The sequence below is a fragment of the Amblyraja radiata genome, chromosome 22, assembly GCF_010909765.2.
Source record: "Amblyraja radiata isolate CabotCenter1 chromosome 22, sAmbRad1.1.pri, whole genome shotgun sequence".
Classification (NCBI taxonomy): domain Eukaryota; kingdom Metazoa; phylum Chordata; class Chondrichthyes; order Rajiformes; family Rajidae; genus Amblyraja; species Amblyraja radiata.
The window spans coordinates 23,372,820-23,396,921 of NC_045977.1; the positions used below are offsets into that span (position 1 = coordinate 23,372,820).

Here is a 24,102-nt window from a genome sequence, read left to right on the forward strand (position 1 = left end):
CGGGAGCTGAGCCTCGGGCCGGGCGGGCGGGCGGGCACTGGGGGTGAGTTCAGAGCCGGTGGACCGGCCAAGAGCATGCCCGGGATCTGCCGCCGTCCGCTCTCCCTCGCCCCGCTGCCCGCAATCGTCCTGCTCGCCCTCATCGCAGCTCCTGAGGAGGTGAGATCTGTCCACAGCCCGGGCACGTTCACACGCTGGGATCCCGCTGCGGTTTACAGCGGGTTGTCCCATCTCCCCGCTGCCCCGTGTCAGACTGGCGGTGGGCGGGGGCTGGAGATGCTCCGTCTGACCCGTGTCAAGGCTCTGGACTTGATCTTGGGTTTGCTGGCCCCGCGCGTGAGGTCCGTCAGTGTTAAACTCAAAGTGCTGGAGAAACTCCGCGGGTCAGGCAGCGTCTGTGGTGTCAGAGAGGAGAGCTTCAAAGTCAGCACATCGCAGATGCTGCCCGCCTGGCCCGCGGAGTTCCTCCAGCATTGAAGTTTACAACATTACCATAACAACATTTAACAGACACCTGGGCCGGTGCACGGGCAGGAAATGGTTAGAGGGAGAATGTAGGGACAAAAAATTGCGCATAGAGTCATAGCGTGCACAGTGTGGAAACAGGCCCTTCGGCCCAACTTGCCCACACCGGCCAACATGTCCCAGCTACATTATTCCCAACTGCCTGCGTTTGGTCCATCTCCCTCCAAACTTGTCCTATGAATGTACCTGTCTAACTGTTTCTTAAACGTTGGGATAGTCCCAGCCTCAACTACCTCCTCTGGCCGCTTGTTCCATGCACCCACCACCCTTTGTGTGAAAAAGTTACCCCTCAGATTCTGATTAAATATTTTCCCCTTCACCTTGAACCTACGTCCTCTGGTCCTCGATTCCCTTACTCTGAGCAAGAGACTCTGTGCATCTACCCGATCTACTCCTCTCATGATTTTATGCACCTCTATAAGATCACCCCTCATCCTCCCGCGCTCCAAGGAATAGAGACCCAGCCTACTCAACCTCTCCCTGTAGCTCACACCCTCAGGTCCTGGCAACATCCTCGTAAATTTTACCCCTCTCACCCCGGGCTTATAGACACAAATGCTGGAGTAACTCAGCTGCTCAGGCAACATCTCTAGAAGAAAAGGACACCTGACTGAACTCACCCTCAGAGTTCAGAGCCGGCGGGGCCGGGAGACAGAGGCATGTCCGGGCCGAAGAAGGGTCCGGTCACGAAATGTCGCCTATCATTTTCCTTCGGAGATCCTGCCTGACCCGCTGAACTACTCCAGCACTTTGTGTCTTATCTGTTTAGCGGGCCAAACGCGGGCAGAGGGGCCAAGCGCGTATGGGGCATCTTAACCGGCATGGACGAGTTGAGCCGAGTTGTGTGACTGTCTACAGTTCCATGTGTCCCCATCACAGAACTTTATATTCCCAAAGCTCGATATTAATTTTAGAACAAAATAAAAACTACAGTTGTTGGAAATAGAAACACGAAACTCTGGAAAGACTCAGCGGGTCAGGCAGCGTCTGTGTCTGACCCGCTGCCTGGCCCGCTGAGTCTTTCCAGAGATGTTTCAGGTCAATGGCCCTGTTCTGACGGAGGGGATCCACCTGAGACTCCGGAGTCCTCCAGACTTTGCTGTTCCATGTGTTATTGTTAATGCCAAATACAAAGTGTGTTGATGCAACTCAGCGGGTCGGGCAGCGTCTATGGAGGGATTGGACAGATGATGTTTCGGGTCGGGACCCTATTCGACAGGTAGAATTGTTATTCGCTGGCCCATTAGCGGCGCCCGTGTCCCGGGGAGGACAGGGGCGAGGGTCGGTCCGGCGCCGCGCCGCGCTCGGTGGAGTTGGCGCTGAATTCATAGGATTTTGTACTGAAATGGGAACCTTGAACTGTTCAAACAAGGAATGACGCCAGTCACACTGGGTTGATCTTTGGTCCTGACTCGCACTAACACAGCGAACATTAAATGGGCTGGAATGCGTTATAGGGAGCCCGGAATTTTAGCAGAAAAGCGGCTTTTAGCGGCTGAAGGATCCGTCTGAACGGCCGCACCTCCCCATCTCCACCCGGCCGATCAGCCGTGGGGTTTGTTGGGGGGGTAGTTGGGACCTCTCTTACCTCGTCCACGGTTCTTGGCCGTGGGACGGACAGTGACCTTGTACATGGACAGTTTGTTGAGGGAGGGTGGGAGCGGCCCGCCCACCAACCTACGTCCACATAGACGGGGTAGACAGTCACAACTTTGTCCTTGGGATGGAAATGTCAAATACTAGAGGGCATCGCTCTCGGGTGAGAGGGGTAAAGTTTAAAGGAGATGTGCGGGGCAGGGGGGTTTTTGTACACGGAGTGGTGAGTGGAGGCAAAATGATAGTGGCGATTAAGAGGCTATTCAAGATTCAAGAGAGTTTATTGTCATGTGTCCCAGATAGACAATAGATAATAGATAATAGGTGCAGGAGTAGGCCATTCGGCCCTTCGAGCCAGCACCGCCATTCAATGTGATCATGGCTGATCATCCCCAATCAGTACCCCGTTCCTGCCTTCTCCCCATATCCCCTGGCTCCGCTATTTTTAAGAGCCCTATCTAGCTCTCTATTGAAAGCATCCAGAGAACCTGTCTCCACCTCCTCTGCCTCTGCCTCCTCCTGAGGCAGAGAATTCCACAGACTCGCCACTCTCTGTGAGAAAAAGTGTTTCCTCGTCTCCGTTCTAAATGGCTTACTCCTTATTCTCAAACTGTGTCCCCTGGTTCTGGTCTCCCCCAACAATCTTACATGTTTCAATGAGATATCCTCTCATCCTTCTAAACACCAGAGTGTACAAGCCCAGCTGCTCCATTCTCTCAGCATATGACAGTCCCGCCATCCCGGGAATTAACCTTGTAAACCTACGCTGCACTCCGTCAATAGCAAGAATGGCCTTCCTCAAATTAGGGGACCAAAACTGCACACAATACTCCAGGTGTCGTCTCACTAGGGCTATGTACAACTGCAGAAGGACCTCTTTGCTCCTATATTCGATTCCTCTTGTTATAAAAGCCAACATGCCATTCACTTTCTTCACTGCCTGCTGTACCTGCATGCTTACTTTCATAGACTGATGTACAAGGACCCCCCAGATCCCGTTGTACTTCCCCTTTTCCCAACTTGACGCCATTTAGATAATAATCAGGATAATGAAATTCTTGCTTTGCTTCAGCACAACAGAATATAGTAGGCATGAATACAGAACAGATCAGTGTGTCTATATACCATTATATAAATATATATACACACATGAATAAATAAACAGATAACGTGCAAATAATGATAATGGGCTATTAATGTTCAGAGTATTGTTTGAGTTGAGTTTAATAGCCTGATAGCTGTGGGGAAGTAGCTATTCCTGAACCTGGACGTTGCAGCCTTCAGGCTCCTGTACCTTCTACCTGAAGGTAGCGGGGAGATGAGTGTGTGGCCGGGGTGGTGTGGGTCCTTGATGATGCTGCCAGCCTTTTTGAGGCAGCAACTGCGATAAATCCCCTCGATGGTAGGGAGGTCAGTGCCGACGATGGACTGGGCAGTGTGTACTACTTTTTGTAGTCTTTTCCGCTCATGGGCGCTCAAGTTGACGAACCAAACCACGATGCAACCAGTCAGCATGCTCTCTACTGTGCACCTGTAGAAGTTAGAGAGGGTCCTCCTTGACAAACCGACTCTCCGTAATCTTCTCAGGAAGTAGAGACGCTGATGTGCTTTCTTTATAATTGCATCAGTGTTTCCGGACCAGGAAAGATCTTCAGAGATGTGCACGCCCGGGAATTTGAAGCTCTTGACCCTTTCCACGATCGACCCGTTGATATAAACGGGACTGTGGGTCCCCATCCGACCCCTTCCAAAGTCCACAATCAGTTCCTTGGTTTTGCTGGTGTTGAGGGCCAGGTTATTGTGCTGGCACCATTTGGTCAGTCGGTTGATCTCTCTTCTATACTCTGACTCGTCCGAGTATCAGTGATACGTCCCACAACAGTGGTGTCATCAGCAAACTTGATGATGGAGTTCGCACTATGACCAGCTACGCAGTCATGAGTATAGAGTGAGTACAGCAGGGGGCTGAGCACGCAGCCTTGAGGTTCTCCCATGCTGATTGTTATCGAGGGTGACCGGGTGGGGTCGGTCGGAAGGGTCCGGGACAGGGTCAGTATGGCAAGGTCGGGCAGAAGGGCCAGTGTCGCCTGTATGGTTTCTGTTCTGGGGGGGAGTATTTAAATCCCGGGAGTTTGCGGCTGCTATTCCCGAGGCGAGGACCCCCCTGTCGCCGCTCCCGGGCGGCCCTGGCCCTGGCTCTGGCCCTGGCAATGGCCCTGGCCCGTCCTGCTCACGGCGCCACTCCTGCTTTTCCAGGCTGCCCCCGACGCTCTGCTGGAGGAGACGGTGGAGAGGTGGCGGCGGTACCGCAACGAGTGCTTGGAAACCGTGTTGTCTCGGGATCAGCCGACAGGTACCAACCCTGGGCGTCGAACCCCCGCCCCCCGCCTTGCCCACCCCCCTCAACCCCCCTCCCGGGCAGCGCGTTCTTGGCCACATACCACCCTCTGTGTTAAAATAAACCTGCCCCACACATCTCCTTTAAACTTTCCCCCAACTCCTCTCATCTTAAAGCAACACCCTCTTCTCATCCATGACCTTTCCACCCTGGGGAAAAGCTTCTGTCTACCCTATCTGTGCCTCTCACGACTTTGTTTACTTCTGTTAGGTTTCCCTGCAGCGTCCGACATTCCAAAGAAGATCATCCAAGTCTGTCCAACCTCTCTTAGTGGTCTCTAATCCGGGCAGCATTCTGGAAAACCTCCTCTGCACCCTTTCTAAAGCCTCCACATCCTTCCTGTAATGGGGCGACCAGAACTGCACACAATACTCCAAACGTGGGCTGACCAAAGTGTTTCACGTGCCTGCAGTAAGTAAGAATGCGAGAATTGGAGGAACAGCACCTCATATTTCGCTTGGGCAGCTTACACCCCAGCGGTATGAATATTGATTTATCTAACTTCAAATAACCCCTGCATCCTCCTCCTCTCTCCGTCCCTCACCCACCCGAATCGTTGTACTCGTTTCACTGTCTGGATAACTCGTTATCACCGAGCCTGCCGCCAATGGACCATTGTGGGCTCCACCTTTCCTTAATCATCGTTACTTTTTGCATTTCTTTCATTCATTTGTTCTATATCTCTCTATCTAACCGTCTCTATCTCTCATTTCCCTTCCCCCTGACTCTCATTCTGTAGAAGGGTCATTATTATTTCTGACCCGCTGAGTTACTCCTGTTTGTTTTGTGTCTAAACTTCGCAACTAACAATGTTTATTGTACTGGTCCCTGTGATGATGACGATGAAATACCTGACATTTGACGTGCATGATGCTCTTCTGCAGGGGTTCACTGCCACCGCTCCTTCGACATGCATATTTGCTGGCCGGATGGTTTTCCGGGCATGTGGGTGAACGTTTCGTGTCCCTGGTACATTCCGTGGATCGACAGAGGTACCTGTTGCTTGGTCTCCCAGTTTCCAGCGTACTGCGGGCAGGGAGGGACCTACCAGAGAGTGGGATAGTGAGACACAGCCCTGGGAAACACTGTCTGGCTACACAAGACATCACAACCTACCTCAAACCAACCTGGGGGCAGCACAGTGGTGTGGGGTTGCTGCCTCTTAGTGCTAGAGACCCAGATTTGCTCCTGACGGGTGCTGTCTGTTTGAAATCTCTCCGTGACCGCGTGGGTTTCCTCCGGGTGCTCCGGTTTCCACCCACAACCCAAAGACTGCGGGGTTTGTAGGTTAATTGGCTTCTGCACATTGTGTGTAGGATAGAACTAGTGTAGGGTGATAATTAGTCGGCGCGGACTTGTGGGCCGACGGTCTTGTTTCCGCGGTGTCTCTCTGCACTAATCAGTTCAACAGTGAACGTGAGATCAGGCTGGAGGGACCTGCGCCCAGTCCCAGGGCCGGCCAGGTCCTCGCCTTGACCATTGGGTGGGCGACCCTGAGCCGCGGGGGACGGGCAGTTAGAGAGAGGGCGGGCGGGTACCCCGAGTAAACAGAGTCTGCTCCGTCCCAGTGGCGAACGGCTCGGCGTCCAGGTTCTGCACGGAGTCCGGCTCCTGGCTGATGGACAACGAGACGCAGCGACCCTGGGTCGACCGCTCCCAGTGCGAGGAGGACAGCGCCTTCCTGAAGCAACAAGTCAGTGGGTGGTCGGGGGGAGAGTGGTGGGAGCGGGCCGGGATGGGACGGGAGGCGCGGGGGGGGGGGGGGGGGGGTGTGATTGTTGACCTTTGGAGATGGGTGGTGTTGGCGAGGATGAGTGTTTGTTGGCTCGGGGGCGTTTGATGTGTAACGGCGGGGAAGAGGGGTTGAGAGAGGGCTGGGGTTGCTGGGGCAGGTGGAGTGTTAGGGGTGGGATAGAGGGGTGTGTGTGTTGGGCAATGGGTTGGAATGGTTAGAGAGGGGTTAGGGGGCGGGAAGGCAGGGGAGTGTTGAGTTGGAGTGTCAGGGGTGGGAGAGAGGTGTGTGTGTGTGTTTGGGATGGGTGGCAGGTGGGCAGATGGTGTGAGTGTGTGTGTGTGTGTGTCTGGGGGGGGGGGGGGTGGTCGTTGCCCTGGGCCTCGCCGTTGCCACCCTGTCTTTGCCCGGCCGCAGGTGCTGCAGCTGCGGATCCTGGGCTCATTCCGCTGGGTCTACACGGTCGGATACTCGCTCAGCTTGCTCGCCCTCCTCGCCGCCTGCCTCGTCCTCGTCGCCTTCAGGTGGGTCCGGACGGCGGGAGGGAAGGGCCGGAGCCCGGGGGAAGCCCCCCCATCTCGCTGTGGGAGAGCAGCGAGTGGCCGAGTGGCCTCCGCCCGCCGCCAACTCGCTGCCCCTGACCCCCTCTACTCGCCCCCACTCTCCAACACCCCCCTCTCCCCCCACGGGCGCCCTCTCTCTCTCTCTCTCTCTCTCTCCCCTCCGTTACCGGCTCCTCTCCGCCCGCAGGCGGCTCCGCTGTACCCGGAACCTGATCCACCTCAACCTGTTCGCCGCCTTCCTGCTGCGGGCCGCCGCCGTCCTGGTCAAAGATGCCTTCACCGACCGGCTGCAGGCTGCCGGGGCCGCCCCAGAGCCGCGGGCCGAGCGGCCGCTCCCGGTGAGTGTTGTCCCGGACCCCGGGAGGGAGGGGGCGCGGGGGGCGAGGCAAGTAGTGTAGTTATATAAGACATAGTTCAGTTTTGGTCACGTTATGAGAAAGATGTTTATTATTTAAGATTTATTGCCTTTGTTTTAGAGATACAGGTCTTTCGGCCAACTGCATCCATGCTGACCACCGGTCCCTGTATATATAAGCAGTCTCCTACACACGGGACCATTTTTACTAAAGCCAATTAACTTATAAACTTGCACGTCTTTGGAATGTGGGAGGAAACCGGAGCACCCGGAGAAAACCCACACGGTCACAGGGAGAACGTACAAACTCCGGACAGACAAGATCCAACCGGGTGTCTGGTGCTGCAAGGCAGCAACTGTACCGCTGCCGCTGTTGTCAAACTAGAAAGGGTGCAGAGATGATTTAGAGTATGGTGCCAGGACTCGAGGGCCTGAGCTGTAGGGAGAGGTTGAACAGGCTGGGACTATATTCTTGGAGCGCATGAAGTTGAGGGGTGATCTTATAGAGGAGTATAAGATCATAAAATGAATAGATCGGGTAAACGCACAGTCTTTTACCAAGACTACCTTTACCAAAATAATTTAATAAAAGGGGAAGAATTTAATCAGAACCTGAGGAATCACGTTTTATTTACATAATGGGTGGTAGATGTATAGAATGAGCTGCTGGAGGGGGTGGTTGAGGCAGGTACTATTGCAATGTTTATGAAACATTTAGACAGGTACATGGATCGGACAGGTTTAGATGGATATGGGCCAAACGCAGGCAGGTGGGACTAGTGTAGGTGGGGCATATTGGTTGGTGTGGGCCAGTTGGGTTCAGGTTAGGTCTCCAAAACAAGTCGTGTGCTGAGGCACAGTGGAAATCTTTGTTCTGCATGCTATCCAAACGGTTCCAGTTGGTGGAGGTGTCAGCAGTTGGGATGATAGAGTAAAGGTGTGGCGATGAGGTGTGGCAGTGTTTGCCAGCGGCCGGCTCTGCTGTGTTGTCGGGTAGAGTGGAGGCGAACCCGATGTTGGGTTCACGGGGAACTGGGCACATATCTGTGGAGGGGGAGGGGGATCCTCTAGCGGAGAGCTGGCCCATTGAGAGAGGAGGGACGGATGGGCTGAATGGTCTGGTGTTGGTGCTCTGCAGATGGTGGCGTGTCGGGCTGCGCAGGTCTTCCTCCACTACAGCGTGAGCTGCACCTACCACTGGCTCCTGGTCGAGGGCCTCTTCCTCTACGTCCTGCTCGTCGCGTCAGTCTTCTCGGAACACAGGAGCTTCCGCCTCTACATGTTCATCGGCTGGGGTATGTGTACCAGCCCCTGCTGGTGGTTCCGGGGCAGCGGGGAGAATGAGATGGGGGGGAGGGAGGGGGGGGGGGGGGGGGGGGCAGAGGCCAGGCTGGTCACTCAGAGTCGCTCAGCGTGAAAACAGGCCCTTCGGCCCAACATGCCCCATGTACACTAGTCCCAGCTGCCTGCGTTTTACCCATATCCCTCTAAACGTGTCCTATCCATGTACCTGTCCAAATATCTCTTCATCGATATGACAGTACCTGCGTCAACTACCTCGTTCCATTAAAAAAAGTTACCGTCAATTAAACATTCCCCCCCCCCCCCCCCCTCACCTATGTCCTCTGGTTCTTGATCCTCTACCCTAGATAAAAATCGGTTTGCATCTACCCCATCTATTCCTCTCATGATTTTGTACACCTCTATAACATCACCCTTCAGCCTCCTGTGCTACAATGAATAGAGTCCGAGCCTGCCCAACCTCTCCCTGTAGGTCAGGCCGGCGAGTGCTGTGTGTGGAGGGAAGGTGGGCATCTCTGAGGTAATATGGCCATTCAGGTTTGAGGTGACGGGGAACTTTGCAACTCATGAAGACCAGTCACTTCATCGTTTAAGGTGAGCCCCGCCTCCCCCATTCTCCTGGATAGAGGGGGGGGGGGGGGCAGATGGGGGGAATAAGGTGAGACTGAAGGTGAGAAAAGGCCAGAGGAAATGTCAGAGTCTCAGATACATCCCCCTCTTATTGCAGGAGTACCGCTGGTGTTTGTTGGGCCCTGGATCGTGGTCAAATATTTACTGGAAAATTCTGGGTAAGTTGCTCACGTGGCCTTGGTCCCTGCAACAGCCTGAGCTCTGGCAGCCTTGTTTGATGCCCGTTAAAACACATGAGCTGGGACAGGCCATTCGGCCCATCGTCCAGTGATATGGTGGCTCAACAACACCTTTCCGCACGTCCCTCCATTTCCTGGGTGTCTGATCTTCACCTGCAGGTTACTGGTGATGCCAAAGATTCATCACCTGCTGAGTGAAGATGTTTCTCTTCAACGCCTCCACCTTTGTGGAGAGGCTCTTGGTTCCAGATGCCCCAGCAAGGGCAACATCTGCTCCACATCTGTCAGCCCAGCTGGGAGTGTGTACCTTCCAGTGTGATGCCCGCTCTAAAGTCAGGAGACCAACAGCTGCCATCTCTTTCATCTCTCCCCCTACATTTAACCACATCATCCCCTGCCAACCGTTGCTGTAGCCTCTCCGCCTCATTTATCACTAGTGAGCCCTGACCACAACACCTCGGCTGTAGTATCCCATGGACCCTATGAGAGTTATACAGCAGGGAAACAGGCCCTTCAGCCCAACTTGTCCATGCTGACCAACATGTCCCACCTGCCCCCACTTGGCCCATATCCCTCTAAACATTTCCTGCGCATGTACCTGTCCAAGTGTCCTTTAAATGTTGTTATTGTACCAGCCTCAACTTCCTCCTCTGGCAGCTCGTTCCATATAGTAACCCAGAGAGTTCACACAGAGAGTGGTGAATCCCTGAACTCCCTGCCACAGAGGGTAGTCGAGGCCAGTTCATTGGCTATATTTAAGAGGGAGTTAGATGTGGCCCTTGTGGCTAAGGGGATCAGAGGGTATGGAGAGAAGGCAGGTACGGGATACTGAGTTGGATGATCAGCCATGATCATATTGAATGGCGGTGCAGGCTCGAAGGGCCGAATGGCATACTCCTGCACCTAATTTCTATGTTTCTATATGACAAAGTTGCCACTCAGGTTCCTATTAAATCTTCTCCCTTTCTCCTTAAAACTGCGTCCTGTGGTTCTCGGTGTCCCTGCTCTGGGTAAAAGATTCTGCGTTCACCCTGCCCATGGTATCTCCACTCTTCCACCCAAGCGCTGGCGGGTCTCAATTCCGGGGACCCTCCCACACCCTAGTTCGGTCAGTGTGGATCGTCCCGGCTGCTTTTCCACCGCAGCCTCCCCCCTGTTCCCCTCCTCAATGCACCGGGGGGGGGGGGGGGGGCGGGGGTGGGGGGGGGGGGGGCTAGCGGTCGGAGGGTGAAGGAGAGGGGGGGCGTCAGGCGGAGGTTGACGGGGTATGAGAGATGGGGAGGGGGGGGTTGACAGGGAGAAGCTGCATCAACTACACTCTCGGCCTACGTTGCCCAGGTGCTGGAGACAGAACAAGAACATGGTCTTCTGGTGGATCGTCCGGCTGCCACTGCTGCTCGTCCTCACCGTGAGTCCAGCCCCGTCCCCAGGGCAATGGGGGGGGGGGGGGGGGAGACGGGGTGGGGAGGGGCGTGAGAAGGGAGGGACAGATGGGGTGAGGGTGCGGGGGCATGGGAGGGGTGTGAGAGTGCGGGCGGGGGTGAAGGATGCAGGCGGGAGCGGGGTTGACTAGCCACAGGTGTAAAGCTGTCTGTCTCCAGTGCCGTGCAGTGAAGCAGCCGGCGGGCGGGCGGGCGGGACGGTGACGGGGCCCCAGTGACCACATCATCGCTTCACCTGTTTTCAGATCAATTTCGCCATCTTCGTCCGGATCATGATTTTACTCATCTCCAAGATGCGGTGCCACCAGGTGCACGACGCTGCCTGGAGAAACCGGTGAGGACCACCCTGCTTCTGTGTGTTGACATGGTTACAATTGTAGGATGGTTTGAGTCTGGACACGGGGGGGGGGGGCTTTGTTGTGCAGTTGCAGACAGTTCACCCGCTGAAGGTCTCGGGCACCGTGACCCTGCAGATTCAGAGGTAGACAAAAATACTGGAGAAACTCAGCGGTTGAGGCAGCATCTATGGAGCGAAGGAATAGGTGACATTTCGAGTCGAGACCCTTCTTCAGACCCGAAACATCACCTATTCTTTCGCTTCATAGACGCTGCCTCACCCGTTGAGTTTCTCCAGCATTTTTGTCTACCTTCGATTTTTCCAGCATCTGCAGTTCTTTCTTAAACAACCTTGCAGATTCAGGGACAGTTTCTTCCCGGCTGTTATCAAGCAACCGAATCATCCTCTCACCAACTAGAGAGCAGTCCTGACCAACCATCTACCTCATTGGAGATCCACTGACTATTTTTAATTCGACTTTACTGGACTTTATCTTGCACTAAACGTTATTCACTTTGTCCTATATCTGTAGACGGTGCAGTGGCTCGATTGTAATCATGTACAGTCTTTTCGCTGACTGGATAGCACACAACAAAAAAGCGTTTTACTGTACCACGGTACGAGTGACAATAAACTAAACTAAACCCCTAGACCAGGAGTGGGGTGTTGCACCAACACATCACAGCCCCGACCAGGAGAGACACAAAATGATGGAGTAACTCAGCGGGTTAGGCAGCATCTCTGGAGGAAAGGAATAGGTGAGGTTTCGGGTCAAAACCCTTCTTCAGATAAAGTTTTGGGGAGGGGGACTAGAGGTGTGAAAAGATACAGAGTGTCCCAGACGTGGAGAAAAATCTGATTTCCTCTGATCTTTCTGCCCCCAGTTGCAATCTCTCCACTGGAAAAACTGAATAGGAAGGACCTACTGAGGCCCCTCAACATTTTTGTTATCACTTAAACCCACTCAGTCTGACTAGGATTGGTGTAGATGGGTGGTTGATGGTGTTGAAGGTGGCACAGCGGTAGAGTTGCTGCCTTACAGCAAAATGCAGAGCCAGAGACCCGGGTTCGATCCCGACTACAGGTGCTGTCTGTATGGAGTTTGTACATTCTCCCCGTGATCTGCATGGGTTTTCTCCTAGATCTTCGGTTTCCTCCCACACTCCAAAGACGTACAGGTTTGTAGGTTAATTGACTCGATTAATTGGCTTGATAAAAAAAATGTAAAATTGTCCAAGTTGGCGATATGCAGAGTACTGCCCTGCCGACTACAAAATTCAGAAGGTTCGGAAGGAAGGGCCTGTTTCCATGCTGTATCTTGCTATGATCAAGTTATGCTGGTGGCGATCAGGTTGATGTGTGTACTTCCCTTGTCTGTAACTGTATTCACATTTCAGGTTAACTAAATCAACACTGATTCTGATCCCGCTGCTGGGCGTCCATGAGATTGTGTTCGCATTTGTCACGGACGAGAATGCAACAGGCACACTTCGCTATATCAAGCTGTTTGTGGAGCTTTTCTTTGGCTCCATTCAGGTAAGGTCATAAATGGCCCAGTGTGATTCTCGACAGTCCCACTTAATTCCTTCAAACACTGTCACAGGAGTCTGGATGGGGTCGGAGCAGAGAAAGTTAAGGGGATATTTAACTCCCCAAAAGTGACAACAGAGGTAGATAAAGTGATCAAGATAGTGAATGGTATTCTTGTCTTCATAGATCAGGCACTGAGTATAACAATCAGGAGGTCATGATGCAGCTTTGTAGCACTTATGTTAGACTGCATTTGGAGTGCTGTGTGCAGGTTTTGTCACCCCCTTTACAGGAAAGGTGGAGGTTTTGGAGAGGGTGCAGAGGTAGTTTACCAGAATGATGCCTGGATTAGGGAGTATTAGCTACAGGGAGTGGTTGGGCAGACTTGAATGAAAACTTTATTGTCATTCAGATATACACCTAGACACAGTGCACCTTGAACGAAATTTCGTTGCATTTGACTCTCCAATCAGGTAAATAGTAAAAGTAAAAGTGCTAGGTGCGTCCATAAAAATGCCTCATGTGCATGGTTCTGTAAAATAAATATATATAAAAAGTTTTTTTTTAAAAAGTGTCGATATTTTAAAAGTTCTAGCCTCGGTTTTGTTGATTGTTCAGTAATCTTATGGCCTGGGGGATGAAGCTGTTGCAGAACCTGGTTGTCCCGCTCTTCATGCTGCGGTACCTCCTCCCAGAGTTAAGCAGTATAAACAGTCCGAATTGTGGGTGTGTGGGGGCTCTGGTAATGCCCTTAGCTCTAATCAGACAGCGCTTGTACCCCATGTCCATGATTGAAGGAAGAGAAGTCCCAATGATTTTTTCCGCTGTCCACTTGGATTGTTTTCTCAGGAATGCCGGAGATTTAGGGGACACCCAATGGAAATATATGAAATAATAAGAGGCATACGTAGGGTAGACAGTCTGAACCTTTTTCTCAGAACGGAAATATCAAAGACTATTTCAGTTTAGTTTATTATTGTCACGTGTACTGAGGTACAATGAGAAGCCAGTGGTAGTGGATGAGGTAGATACGGTAGTGGTATTTAAGAGACATTTGGATAGGCACATGGATATGCAGATGGATATGGATCATTGCAGGCAGATAAAGAGTTCATCTTAGCATTTGTTTCTTCTATTTGGAGATGCAACAAACTGCAGATACTGGAATCTTGAGCAAAACACAAAGTGCTCAAGTAACACAGCGGGACACATCGCTGGGGAACATGGATAGGTGACGTTTTGGATCAGAACCCTTGTGTCCTTTTTAGTAAACCAGTACCTGCAGTTCCTCGTGTCTACAAAACTAACAAGGAGTTGGGGAATAAGAGAGAGAAGAAAAGCGGTGTGAAGGCAAGTCTGGATCAGCATGGTCCAATGGTGGGGCAGGTTTGATGGGCCGAATGGCTTATTCCTGTTGATGTTCTTGCCCTGTGATGTGAGGATTGGACAGCCCAAGGTCACAAGCATTGAGGGTGATGTGATTAATGATAGGTGCGATTGTCCTGAATATCACATGATTGAATGTATAGATACAGAGCATGTAAGATATGCTTTTGTTTTATAGATGTTTTTTATTCTGAATAAAGTTTATTTATGAAATTTAAACATTATTTGTTTTTGGTAACATCTCACCTTTCTGTTCACTTCTAGGGCTTGTTGGTGGCTGTCCTGTACTGTTTTATTAACGGAGAGGTAAGATGATCATTAATACAGCAACGGCACAGTGGATAGAGGTGCTGCCTCACTGCACCACAGACCCTGGTTCGTCCCCGACCTCGGGTGCTGTCTGTGTGGAGTTTGCACGTTCTCTGTATGACTGTGTGGGTTTACTCCAGGTGCTCGGGTTTTCACCAAGTGCTCCAGTTTCCTCCCACGTCCCCAAGACTTGTGCGTTTACAGGTTAATTAGCTCTTGTAAATTGCCCCTAGTGTGTTGGGGGGTGGATGAGAAAGTGGGATAACATAGAACTAGTGTGAGTGGGTGATGGACGGTCAGCATGGACTCGGTGGGCCGAAGGGCCTGTTTCCATGCTGTGCCTCTAAAACCTCTGAATGCGTCTGCATTGTGCTCTGGCGGTCAGCTAGCGTCAGCCTCGCTGGATGATTGTAGCCCAGAACTCAAACTCTACACAACCTCAGATCCTGGGTCTGAGCAGGGCTGGCCCACTGGTGATAGGACACTGGTGTTCTTGCAATGAAAGGGGAGGAGGGAGAAGAAACTGGACCACATCAGAGCACTGACCTAGAGAGCGAGAGACAGACACACACGCACACGCCCACGCACACGCACACAGCAGATGTACACAAGTTAACCCAGGTGCAATGCACCCAGCAAAGCTGGATTGTGGGTAACATTATCTGAAAGTCTGGTGCAGATATTTCTAACTCCACATGTGTTTCTCTGACCGTGGTGGAGGTTGTTTGGGATGTGTGCAGCCTGATTTGATATTGTTGAACCAGGGACACACCGACCGTTCTTATTCTTCTGCACACAGGTCCAACACGAATTGAAGAGGAAGCTGCAGCAGTGGAGAACAAAGAAGAACTGGAGAAAGTCACAGCACCGCCGTGGTGGTGGCCAGAGGGGGAAGATGGGCAGTACCGAACAGTACGTGGAGATGGGGACCAGAGACGACCTTGAATCGCCCAACACTGACGAAGGCCTCCTCAACACCCTCACTTCCCAGCAGGGGTTACACTCGGAGACAACGGAGCTCCCACTGCGGGCTTCTGAGCTCATGCTCAACTCCATGGATTAGGAACGGTGCTGGGCGTGTTCTCTGTACCGATGTTTCACGGGAAACTGCCGTGGTGAGCAAGACATCACTCCCTGAGCGAGGGCGAGGGAAGCACAGCAAATGAGAATAATGCCAGACTTTATTGTTCCCGATCACATGCATCTTTGTGGCTTTGCTGAAATGATTGGATTAGCCTTGGCTCAGGAACATGACTGGAAGGTTCGGGGCCTGGTATTTAGCACATGGGCTACCTGTTTTAGTAACTGGGGGAGGATGAACTATTAGTTCATGTTAACTGTGACCCAGGCGCTGACACACAGGCTCAGCACAGGCTGCCAGAGGCTCTCTCTAAAGATGAAAAGCCCGTGTTCAGGATAAAAAGAAAAATACAAGATCCATTCATCACTATTCACACCGGGAGGTTAAACACAGACCTGAAATAATTTAACTTTATGGAAAGTCAGAACTTCCTCAAGGGTACGATTTATTTGTTCTAGGAAGTGGTAAAAATGACATTACATATCTGAATATTAAATATTAATAAAAGATGTTAAATAATTTACTTTAAACTACTTTAGCACACACTGTATATAATAAATCTGATAAGAACAGAGTTGAGGATAATTTGAAACTATAAACTTTGGTTTCGAGTCGGTCACAAATATTTAACAGGAGCAGTCTCTGCCCGCTGGGAGTCTGTGGGTTTCGCTGGCCGGGTTACCAAGAGTGGCCAGCAGGTTGCAGTGTGGAGCAGGGTTGTGCCTGGCCGCTGCCATCAGTTACTGATCACTCTCAAGCTTATGGGCAGAGACGAGCAGAGGCATGGTTCTCCCAGCCGACAAGAGACGCACGCCCTCACAGCACCTGCCAGCCTTGCAGTGATAAACCCAATGCAATGCTGTATGATTTAATAGATAGTTGCACCATGTGACCCAGAGGCAAGGCTCCTGTAGTGTGGGCTAACGGCACAGTGTGACAGAAGCAGAGAGAGCCACGTTCGGTGTAGATCCACCCACGGCGGGGCCGGTTTACCAGAGTTGCACCACGGTTCGTATGTCCAGGGCGGTTGCAACAGCTCAGTACAAAGATGAAATGTGCTCAAACATACGATCAGTCCTCAGGGTCGTTGTAAGGCTCCTCAGCAACCTCCTCCTCCACCTCGCCTCCATCTTCCCCACTGCTGTGCCGAGCCCTTTGCACCCCAATGATCTTTAGTGGAGCACCCACTGCCTTGTAAATGGCTTCAGTCACTTGTTGGTTGATGTAGAAGCCCACGTTGCCAGAGGAAAGTTTGGCTGCCATCTCCTCCATATACTTGTAGGCCTGTAACAGCCACACACGTTAGCACAGGGGCAGGAGCACAGCAGCACCAAATCATGCACGAACAGCCACGGTGCTTCTGCCCATCTCTCCATCACTGTCACAAGCCCACCTAGTGCCCGCTCTCTGCTTGAAAGCCCCCCATCCCATTCAGTGTATCGTCCTGGCCAGAAGCAACTCTGTCTCAGCTCCTGGGCTAATCTCAACCACTCACTGACAATCACCATGTCAAACAGATTGTGTGCAGGCTGAACCACTCTGCTGAATAAACTCACAGAGAATCATTATCCTGACCAGGGGACTTAGAGTCGGAAGTTGTACACTCAGAGGCAGGCCCTTGTTATCCTTGCCATCCATTGTACTGCACACACTGATCCATTGACCACATGTTCAATATTCCACATTGACTATACTCTGCACCCTGTATCTTCCCCTTTGCTCTATCCATTGTACTTGAGTTTGACTTGACTGTATGTGTGTATAGTATTATCCGATCTAATTGGATACCATGCAAAACAAAGCTTTTCACTAGCTCGGTACACATGGCAATAATAATCTAAACATTAGGTCCACAGCCTTCTATGCTTTGGTTATTCACGTTCATCTCCAAATGCTTCTTAAGTGTTGTGATATTATCTGCTTCCACCACCTAGTTCAGGTAGTGCATTTATTCTGCTGCCTCAGCAGGCTGCAATTCTTTCCGCCTGAAGACTTATAAAGTATTAATATCTTCCCAACCATCCTCTCAGCCTCCCACCGAACTCTCCCATGGGCTCGAGTCGAGTTGTCCTTTACTCCCACTGTTCTCACGTGCCGTGAGATGGAAACGCCACTCTACCCCCTGACTTGCCCGTGTACTCACCACCTCATAATTGCCCTGCTGTGCGTGATGTTCTACCAGGAGCGCATAGACATCACCGCTCCTCACAGCTTGGTCCAGGTTGGACTCCTCCAGCAGAATCTGACATTGCTTCAAAGCTTCTTTCGGGTCCTCTTCATAGAGCCTAGGGCAACCTCATGGTTAATCATTCATGTAGCTGACACACTGGGGCACTATGGCCAACACTCACATACAATTACAAGATTTACTGGAAATGCTCCAGGATTTGGGTGGCTCAGTGGTGTAGCGGGTAGAGCTGCTGCCTCACAGCGCCAGAGACCCAGGTTTGATCCTGATCTCGGGTGCTGTCTTTGTGGAGTTTGCACATTCTCCCTGTGACCCTGCGGGTTTCCTCCCTCATCCCAAAGATATGCCAATTCAAGAATCAAGGGTATTTAATTGTCATATGTACTGAAAATGAACAATGAGATTCTTACTTGAGGCAGGCAGCATAACAAGCCTGCAACCATAGTAATAATAATAATAATAATAAATTTTATTTATGGGCGCCTTTCAAGAGTCTCAAGGACACCTTACAAAAATTTAGCAGGTAGAGGAAAAACATGTAAGGGGAATGAAATAAATAGTAGAGACATGACTAGTACACAAAGTAAAGACAGAATTCAATTCAAAACACAATATGAGGCAATTAATGCACAGATGAAAAGGGAGGGGGACGTGGGGCTAAGGATAGGCAGAGGTGAAGAGATGGGTCTTGAGGCGGGACTGGAAGATGGTGAGGGACACGGAATTGCGGATCAATTGGGGGAGGGAGTTCCAGAGCCTGGGAGCTGCCATGGAGAAGGCTCTGTCCCCAAAACTGTGGAGGCTGGACTTGTGGATGGAGGGGAGACCGGCTGATGTGGATCTGAGGGACCATGAGGGTAGGTAGGGGGAGAGGAGGTCAGTGAGATATGGGGGGGCCAGATGGTGGAGGGCTTTGTAGGTGAGGATCAGGATTTTGTAGGTGATCCGGTGGGAGATGGGAAGCCAGTGAAGTTGTTTGAGGACTGGAGTGATGTGATGCCAGGATTTGGTGTGGGTGATGAGTCGGGCGGCTGCGTTCTGGACCAGTTGGAGTCGGTTGATGTAGGTGGAGCTGATGCCAAGGAGAAGTGAGTTGCAATAGTCCAGTCGGGAGGAGATGAAGGCATGGATGAGTCTTTCAGCAGCGGGAGGTGTGAGAGAGGATCTGAGTTTGGCGATGTTGCGGAGATGAAAGAAGGTGGTTTTAATGACATGGCGGATGTGAGGCTCAAGGGAGAGGGTGGAATCAAATATCACGCCAAGGTTGCGGGCCTGGGGAGATGGGGAGACAGTGGTGCCGTCGATGGTGAGAGTGGGGTTATTGATTTTGCTGAGTGTGGCTTTGGAGCCTATGAGGAGGAATTCTGTCTTATCGCTGTTGAGTTTGAGGAAGTTATGTTGCATCCAGGTTTTTATAGCTGACAAACAGGAGTTGATATGGGAGATATACTCAATAGATAACATAATAAACAAAAAAAAGTCCAATAAATAAAAACCTAATAGTGCAAAACAAAGCCTGAAGTCCTTAGTTTATAGTTCACAGTTTGAAGTTCAGTTGGTGTTTGTAGTGTTCAATAGCCTGTGGTTGTTAGGAAGAAGCTGTTCCTAAACATGGATGTTAGTTTACAGACTCCTGTAGTGTCCTCCTGATGGCAGGAGTGAAATGAGAATGTGGCGGGGGTGGTGTGGGTCTCTGAAGGTGTTAGCCGCCTTTTTGAGGCAGCAACTCTTGAAGATCCCTTTGATGGTGGGGAGGTCACTACCTGTGATGGACTGGGCAATGTTCATCACTTTTTGTAATCTGCATTGTTCCTGGGCGTTCGAGTTGCCAAACTAGGTTGTGATATGCTCTCTACCGTGCACCTGTAGTAGTTCAAGAGAGTATGGGTGTCATGGTACACCAGTCATTGAAAGTGGGCATGCAGGTGCAGCAGGCAGTGAAGAAAGCGAATGGTATGTTAGCTTTCATAGCAAAAGGATTTGAGTATAGGAGCAGGGAGGTTCTACTGCAGTTGTACAGGGTCTTGGTGAGACCACACCTGGAGTATTGCGTACAGTTTTGGTCTCCAAATCTGAGGAAGGACATTATTGCCATAGAGGGAGTGCAGAGAAGGTTCACCAGACTGATTCCTGGGATGTCAGGACTGTCTTATGAAGAAAGACTGGATAGGCTTGGTTTATACTCTCTAGAATTTAGGAGATTGAGAGGGGATCTTATAGAAACTTACAAAATTCTTAAGGGGTTGGACAGGCTAGATGCAGGAAGATTGCTCCCGATGTTGGGGAAGTCCAGGACAAGGGGTCACAGCTTAAGGATAAGGGGGAAATCCTTTAAAACCGAGATGAGAAGAACTTTTTTCACACAGAGAGTGGTGAATCTCTGGAACTCCCTGCCACAGAGGGTAGTCGAGGCCAGTTCATTGGCTATATTTAAGAGGGAGTTAGATGTGGCCCTTGTGGCTAAGGGGATCAGAGGGTATGGAGAGAAGGCAAGTACGGGATACTAAGTTGGATGATCAGCCATGATCATATTGAATGGCGGTGCAGGCTCGAAGGGCCAAATGGCCTACTCCTGCACCTAATTTCTATGTTTCTATGTTTCTATGTATTCATGGATATACCAAATCTCCTCAATCTTCTACGGAAGTAGAGGCATTGATGGGCTTTCTTCAGCATTGCATCAACGCACTGAGTCCAGGACAGATCTTCAGAGATATGCGGGCCCAGGAACTTGAAGTTGTTGACTCTGTCCACCACAGACCCACTGATGAAGACAGGTTTGTGGATCCTCAACCTTGCTCTCCAAAAGTCAACAATCAGCTCCTTGGTTTTACTGACATTGAGAACAAGGTTGTTGTTCTGGCACCATTCGATCAGTCGACCGATCTCCCGCCTATACACTGACTCATCATTACATGGAATTCGTCCAACAATGGTGGTGTGTCATCGGCGAATTTTAAGATGGAATTTGTAGGTTAATTAGCCTCAGTAAAAGAAAACTTCCCCTAACGTGTAGGGAGTGGATGAAAACATGTGATAACATTGAACTAATGTGAACGGGTGATCGATGGTTGGTGTGGGCTTGGTGGGCTGAGGTCATGTTGCTAAACTAAACTGCATTGGTCATTTTCAATTGTGATTCACATATAATGATTCAGGTTAAGATTACAGACCATGCATGAAAGGGTGATGACACATGAAGTGTTGTCATGGCCAACAGTAGCATGAAGTGCAACGATGCACGTACTCACCTTCTGACCTGCACAAATTTCTTCACTGTGGTCAGCTTGTTCTGTAGCTGCTCCAGCCGCTCCTCCTGCTCTCCTTGGTTCCGCATTTTGGCTTTGGTCAGGCACTTGTAGGCTTCAGTCAGCGCCCCCAGCGCTTTCTCATAGTTCTGGTACTCATCCACCTCCACCTGACACACACAAACAAGAGCAGAAATGAGAAGAACTGGCACATATTGTCCCAGTGTCGTGGGGGAGGTAAGTCCACTTCATCCCAACGGAACTAGAACAAGAAGGCCAAGTGTCCATTCAGCCCACCAAGCCCTCTACTGCATGGAATTTCCACCAAAGCCCCTTCCACTGGTGCAGGCACTTGTCTGAAGCCCCCCCCCCCCCCCCCCTGGTACATTAACTCTCCACTCAATCTCGTTCTTCTGCTACACTCCCCATTGATGCCTCCACATCTGGTAGATTGAATCTGCAATAAGAATTCTCGTTTGGAGGAGAGTTGTTATACTAGCTGGTGTTTAGGTGCTGGTGGTACCCCGACTCTACCAATACTGAATGTACACACCTGTGCACAAGCATCGTAAAACCCAGCCAGCAAGTCCAGCGACCGACCCTTGGTGTAGAAGCTGATGATATTTTTCATGATTTCTGGATCTCTCCGCCAGTCTAACGACTGCAGGTAATTTGCTGCCATTATGTAAATCTCCCTTTGACGAGATACTCCAGTGAAGAAGACAATCTTTTCTGTGTCTCCTGATTTCAGCAGTGCCCTCATTGCCTGGAAGACAGCAGATTACGTTTTACTCGTGCCTTTGTCTGTGTGTGTCTCTATATGTCAGAGTGTATGCCTGAGTGTGTGTGCGCGTGCGTGTTTACGCGAGCATTTATGTCTCTCTCTTTGTCCGTGTGTGTCTGTGTGTTACTCTGTGTGTGTGTTACTCTGTGTGTGTGTGTGTGTGTGTGTTTGTGTTAGGAAGAGAAAAAGTGAACCTTTCAATGACCGTGCCAATCTTATTGTACTGAGTGGAGTAAACAGCGAATGTAGGAAGAGCAGGGAGCTGGGATTTTGGGTACAGAAAAAAACTGCAGTGCGTCCTGAGTGAGTAGTTCAATGATGTTTGATGAAGAGAGAGGGGAAGGGTGCAGTAAAGAACTGTAACCAAATCAGATCATAAAAGATGATGGATCCAAGTCCACAGCTCTCTGAAAGTGGCAAAGACAGGTCAGGGCATTGAGTATAAGAGTGATGCAGCTTTTTAGAACTTTGGTAAGGCTGCATTTGTAATATTGTGTGTAGCTCTGGTCGTCCCATTACAGGAAGGATGTGGAGGCTTTGGAGGATGCAGAAGAGGTTTAAAAGAATGCTGGCTGGATAAGCGGGTATTAGCTATATGAGGTTGTCAAATATGGATTGATTTCTCTGGAGCGATGGGAGGCTGAGCGGAGACCTGCTGAAAGTTTATAAAATTATGAGAGGCTTAGATAGGTTAGAAAGTCAGCAAGTAGACACAAAATGCTGGAGCAACTCAGCGGGACAGGCAGACTGAAGAAGAGTCTCAAGTCTTATTGTTTAAGAAGGAACTGCAGATGCTGGAAAATCGAAGGTACACAAAAAAGTCTTATTGTCATGTGTACCGAGGTACAGTTAAAAGCTTTTTGTTGCATGCAGCAGAGAGACTATACTTGATTACAATCGAGTCTGAGGAAAGGTCTTGACTCGAAACGTCACCCATTCCTTCTCTCCAGAGATGCTGCCTGTCCCGCTGACTTACTCCAGCATTTTGTGTCTACCTTCGATTTAAACCAGCATCTGCAGTTCTTTCCTATTGGAAAGTCAAAATCTTTTTCCCAGGGAGGAAAGGTGAAATAATAGAGGGCATAGCTTTAAAGATGAGAGGGGTGAAGTTTAAAGGAGATGTGCAGGGCAAGTTTGTTACACAGGGTGGTGAGTGCCTGGAACACGCTGCCAAGAGTGGCGGTGGACGCAGATCAAATAATGGCAATTAAGAGGCTTTTAGATAGGTATCTGGATATGCAGGGAATGGAGAAATATAGGTCATGTGCAGGCAGTGAAGATTATTTCAACTTGGCACCATGTTTGGCACGGACGTTGTGGGCCGAAGGGCCTGTTGCTGTGCTGTACTATCCTGTGTATGTTTATTTGAGTTGCTCACACAGGCGCTGCCACTGTGTGCCGTGTGCTCTGCCTCTGCGAAGGGAGGAGCTGACTCAGTAGCAGAGGTGGCACACCCTCACCTTGGCCTTGTTGCCGGCCTGTGTGTATTTCTTGGTTGCCAGGTGGTAGTTCCCCTGCCGCAAGCAACAGTCAGCGATGCGCTCCAGTAGCTCCCGCCGGAAGTCGTCCGACAGCCCCGTGGAGTCCTTCGACACCGTCATTTTCTCCGCCATGTCCTCGGTGATTGTCAGGTTCTGTTCCAGGCAGAGCTGTAGGGCCTCGTGATACTGGAGCAAGAGACAGGTGTATCAGTGCACACCTCCACACTGGAGGCTCCCTCGCTGGGCAGGTTAAATTTTCATTTTAAAGATACAGCATGGAAACAGGCCCTTCAGCCCACCGGGCCTATGCCGACCACCAATCACCCTTTCACTAGTGCTGTTATCCCACTTTCTCATCCACTCTCTGCACACTAGGGGCAATTTACAGAGGCCAATTAACCTACAAACCCGCATGTCTTTGGGACATGGGAGGAAACCGGAGCACCCGGAGGAAACCCACGTGGTCACAGGGAGAACGTGCACAATATTCTTACCTTCTTTGCAGTGACCAACAACTCCACCGCCTTCTCGAACTGGCTGTGCTCAATGAAGAAGTCCGAGCAGCGGGACAACAGGGCAGGGTCGGAGTTCTCATCCAACTCCTCAGCAATGAGCTGCAGAGCACCGAACTGCTGCGTAGCAAAGGCCAACTCCACGGCTTTGGAGAAGTGGCCGCTCTGCAAGGAAACAGGCAGCCGTTAGTGATCGGCTCATGGTCTGGGGGAGGGGGGGGGGGGAAGAGAGTGAGGCTCCAACCTCAGCACGAGGGGGACAATAGTTACTCTGAGTGCTTTGGGATCATTTGAATAGAACGTGTCCAAAGTATCACCCTGATCATGTTCATTGGTTGCATGATGCATCCTCCTCAAGCACTAAATCAATGCAAGCTTTTACTTGAAAAGGGTAGTGTTTACATGAATGCAAGAATTGGGGGAAAGATTTTATTTTCTATCCAGATGCTCTCTTTTGGAGCTTTCACTGGGTGGAAGGTCCATTTCACTTAAGAACGTACAGCAACACCCAATGCTACTGTTCT

At 50.8% G+C, this 24,102-nt stretch overlaps 2 protein-coding genes across 5 annotated transcripts in view; one reads left to right on the top strand and one right to left on the bottom strand.

Moving 5' to 3' along the window:
• The first annotated feature begins 61 nt into the window (after positions 1 to 61).
• LOC116985741 (glucagon-like peptide 1 receptor) lies at positions 62 to 15,638 on the top strand. 2 transcript variants are annotated; one of them, XM_033040688.1, is made up of 13 exons: positions 62 to 159; positions 4,378 to 4,474; positions 5,404 to 5,511; positions 6,088 to 6,212; positions 6,669 to 6,775; positions 7,002 to 7,152; positions 8,308 to 8,464; positions 9,199 to 9,259; positions 10,619 to 10,688; positions 10,968 to 11,056; positions 12,457 to 12,595; positions 14,240 to 14,281; positions 15,084 to 15,638. In XM_033040688.1, exons 1-13 carry the CDS (start codon positions 76 to 78, stop codon positions 15,345 to 15,347), a joined length of 1,494 nt encoding a protein of 497 aa, XP_032896579.1. In that variant the 5' UTR covers positions 62 to 75; the 3' UTR covers positions 15,348 to 15,638. The 2 variants fall into 2 exon arrangements, with proteins under 2 accessions (XP_032896579.1, XP_032896580.1); XM_033040689.1 differs by lacking the exon at positions 62 to 159 and adding an exon at positions 4,730 to 4,998 and having other exon boundaries at positions 4,381 to 4,474.
• A 143-nt stretch (positions 15,639 to 15,781) lies between these two features.
• Positions 15,782 to 24,102, bottom strand: part of ift140 (intraflagellar transport 140) — a 77,114-nt gene continuing 68,793 nt past the window's right edge. For 2 of the 3 annotated variants that reach the window (XM_033040693.1, XM_033040692.1), the window contains exons 25-30: positions 23,561 to 23,743; positions 23,046 to 23,252; positions 21,355 to 21,567; positions 20,805 to 20,971; positions 17,509 to 17,650; positions 15,794 to 16,649 (exon numbers count right to left, since the gene is read on the bottom strand). In XM_033040693.1, coding sequence (XP_032896584.1) covers positions 16,437 to 16,649; positions 17,509 to 17,650; positions 20,805 to 20,971; positions 21,355 to 21,567; positions 23,046 to 23,252; positions 23,561 to 23,743 — 1,125 coding nt within the window. In that variant the 3' untranslated portion in view covers positions 15,794 to 16,436. Of the gene's footprint in view, positions 16,650 to 17,508; positions 17,651 to 20,804; positions 20,972 to 21,354; positions 21,568 to 23,045; positions 23,253 to 23,560; positions 23,744 to 24,102 lie in introns of all 3 variants that reach the window. The other variant, XM_033040691.1, reaches the window with a different exon arrangement.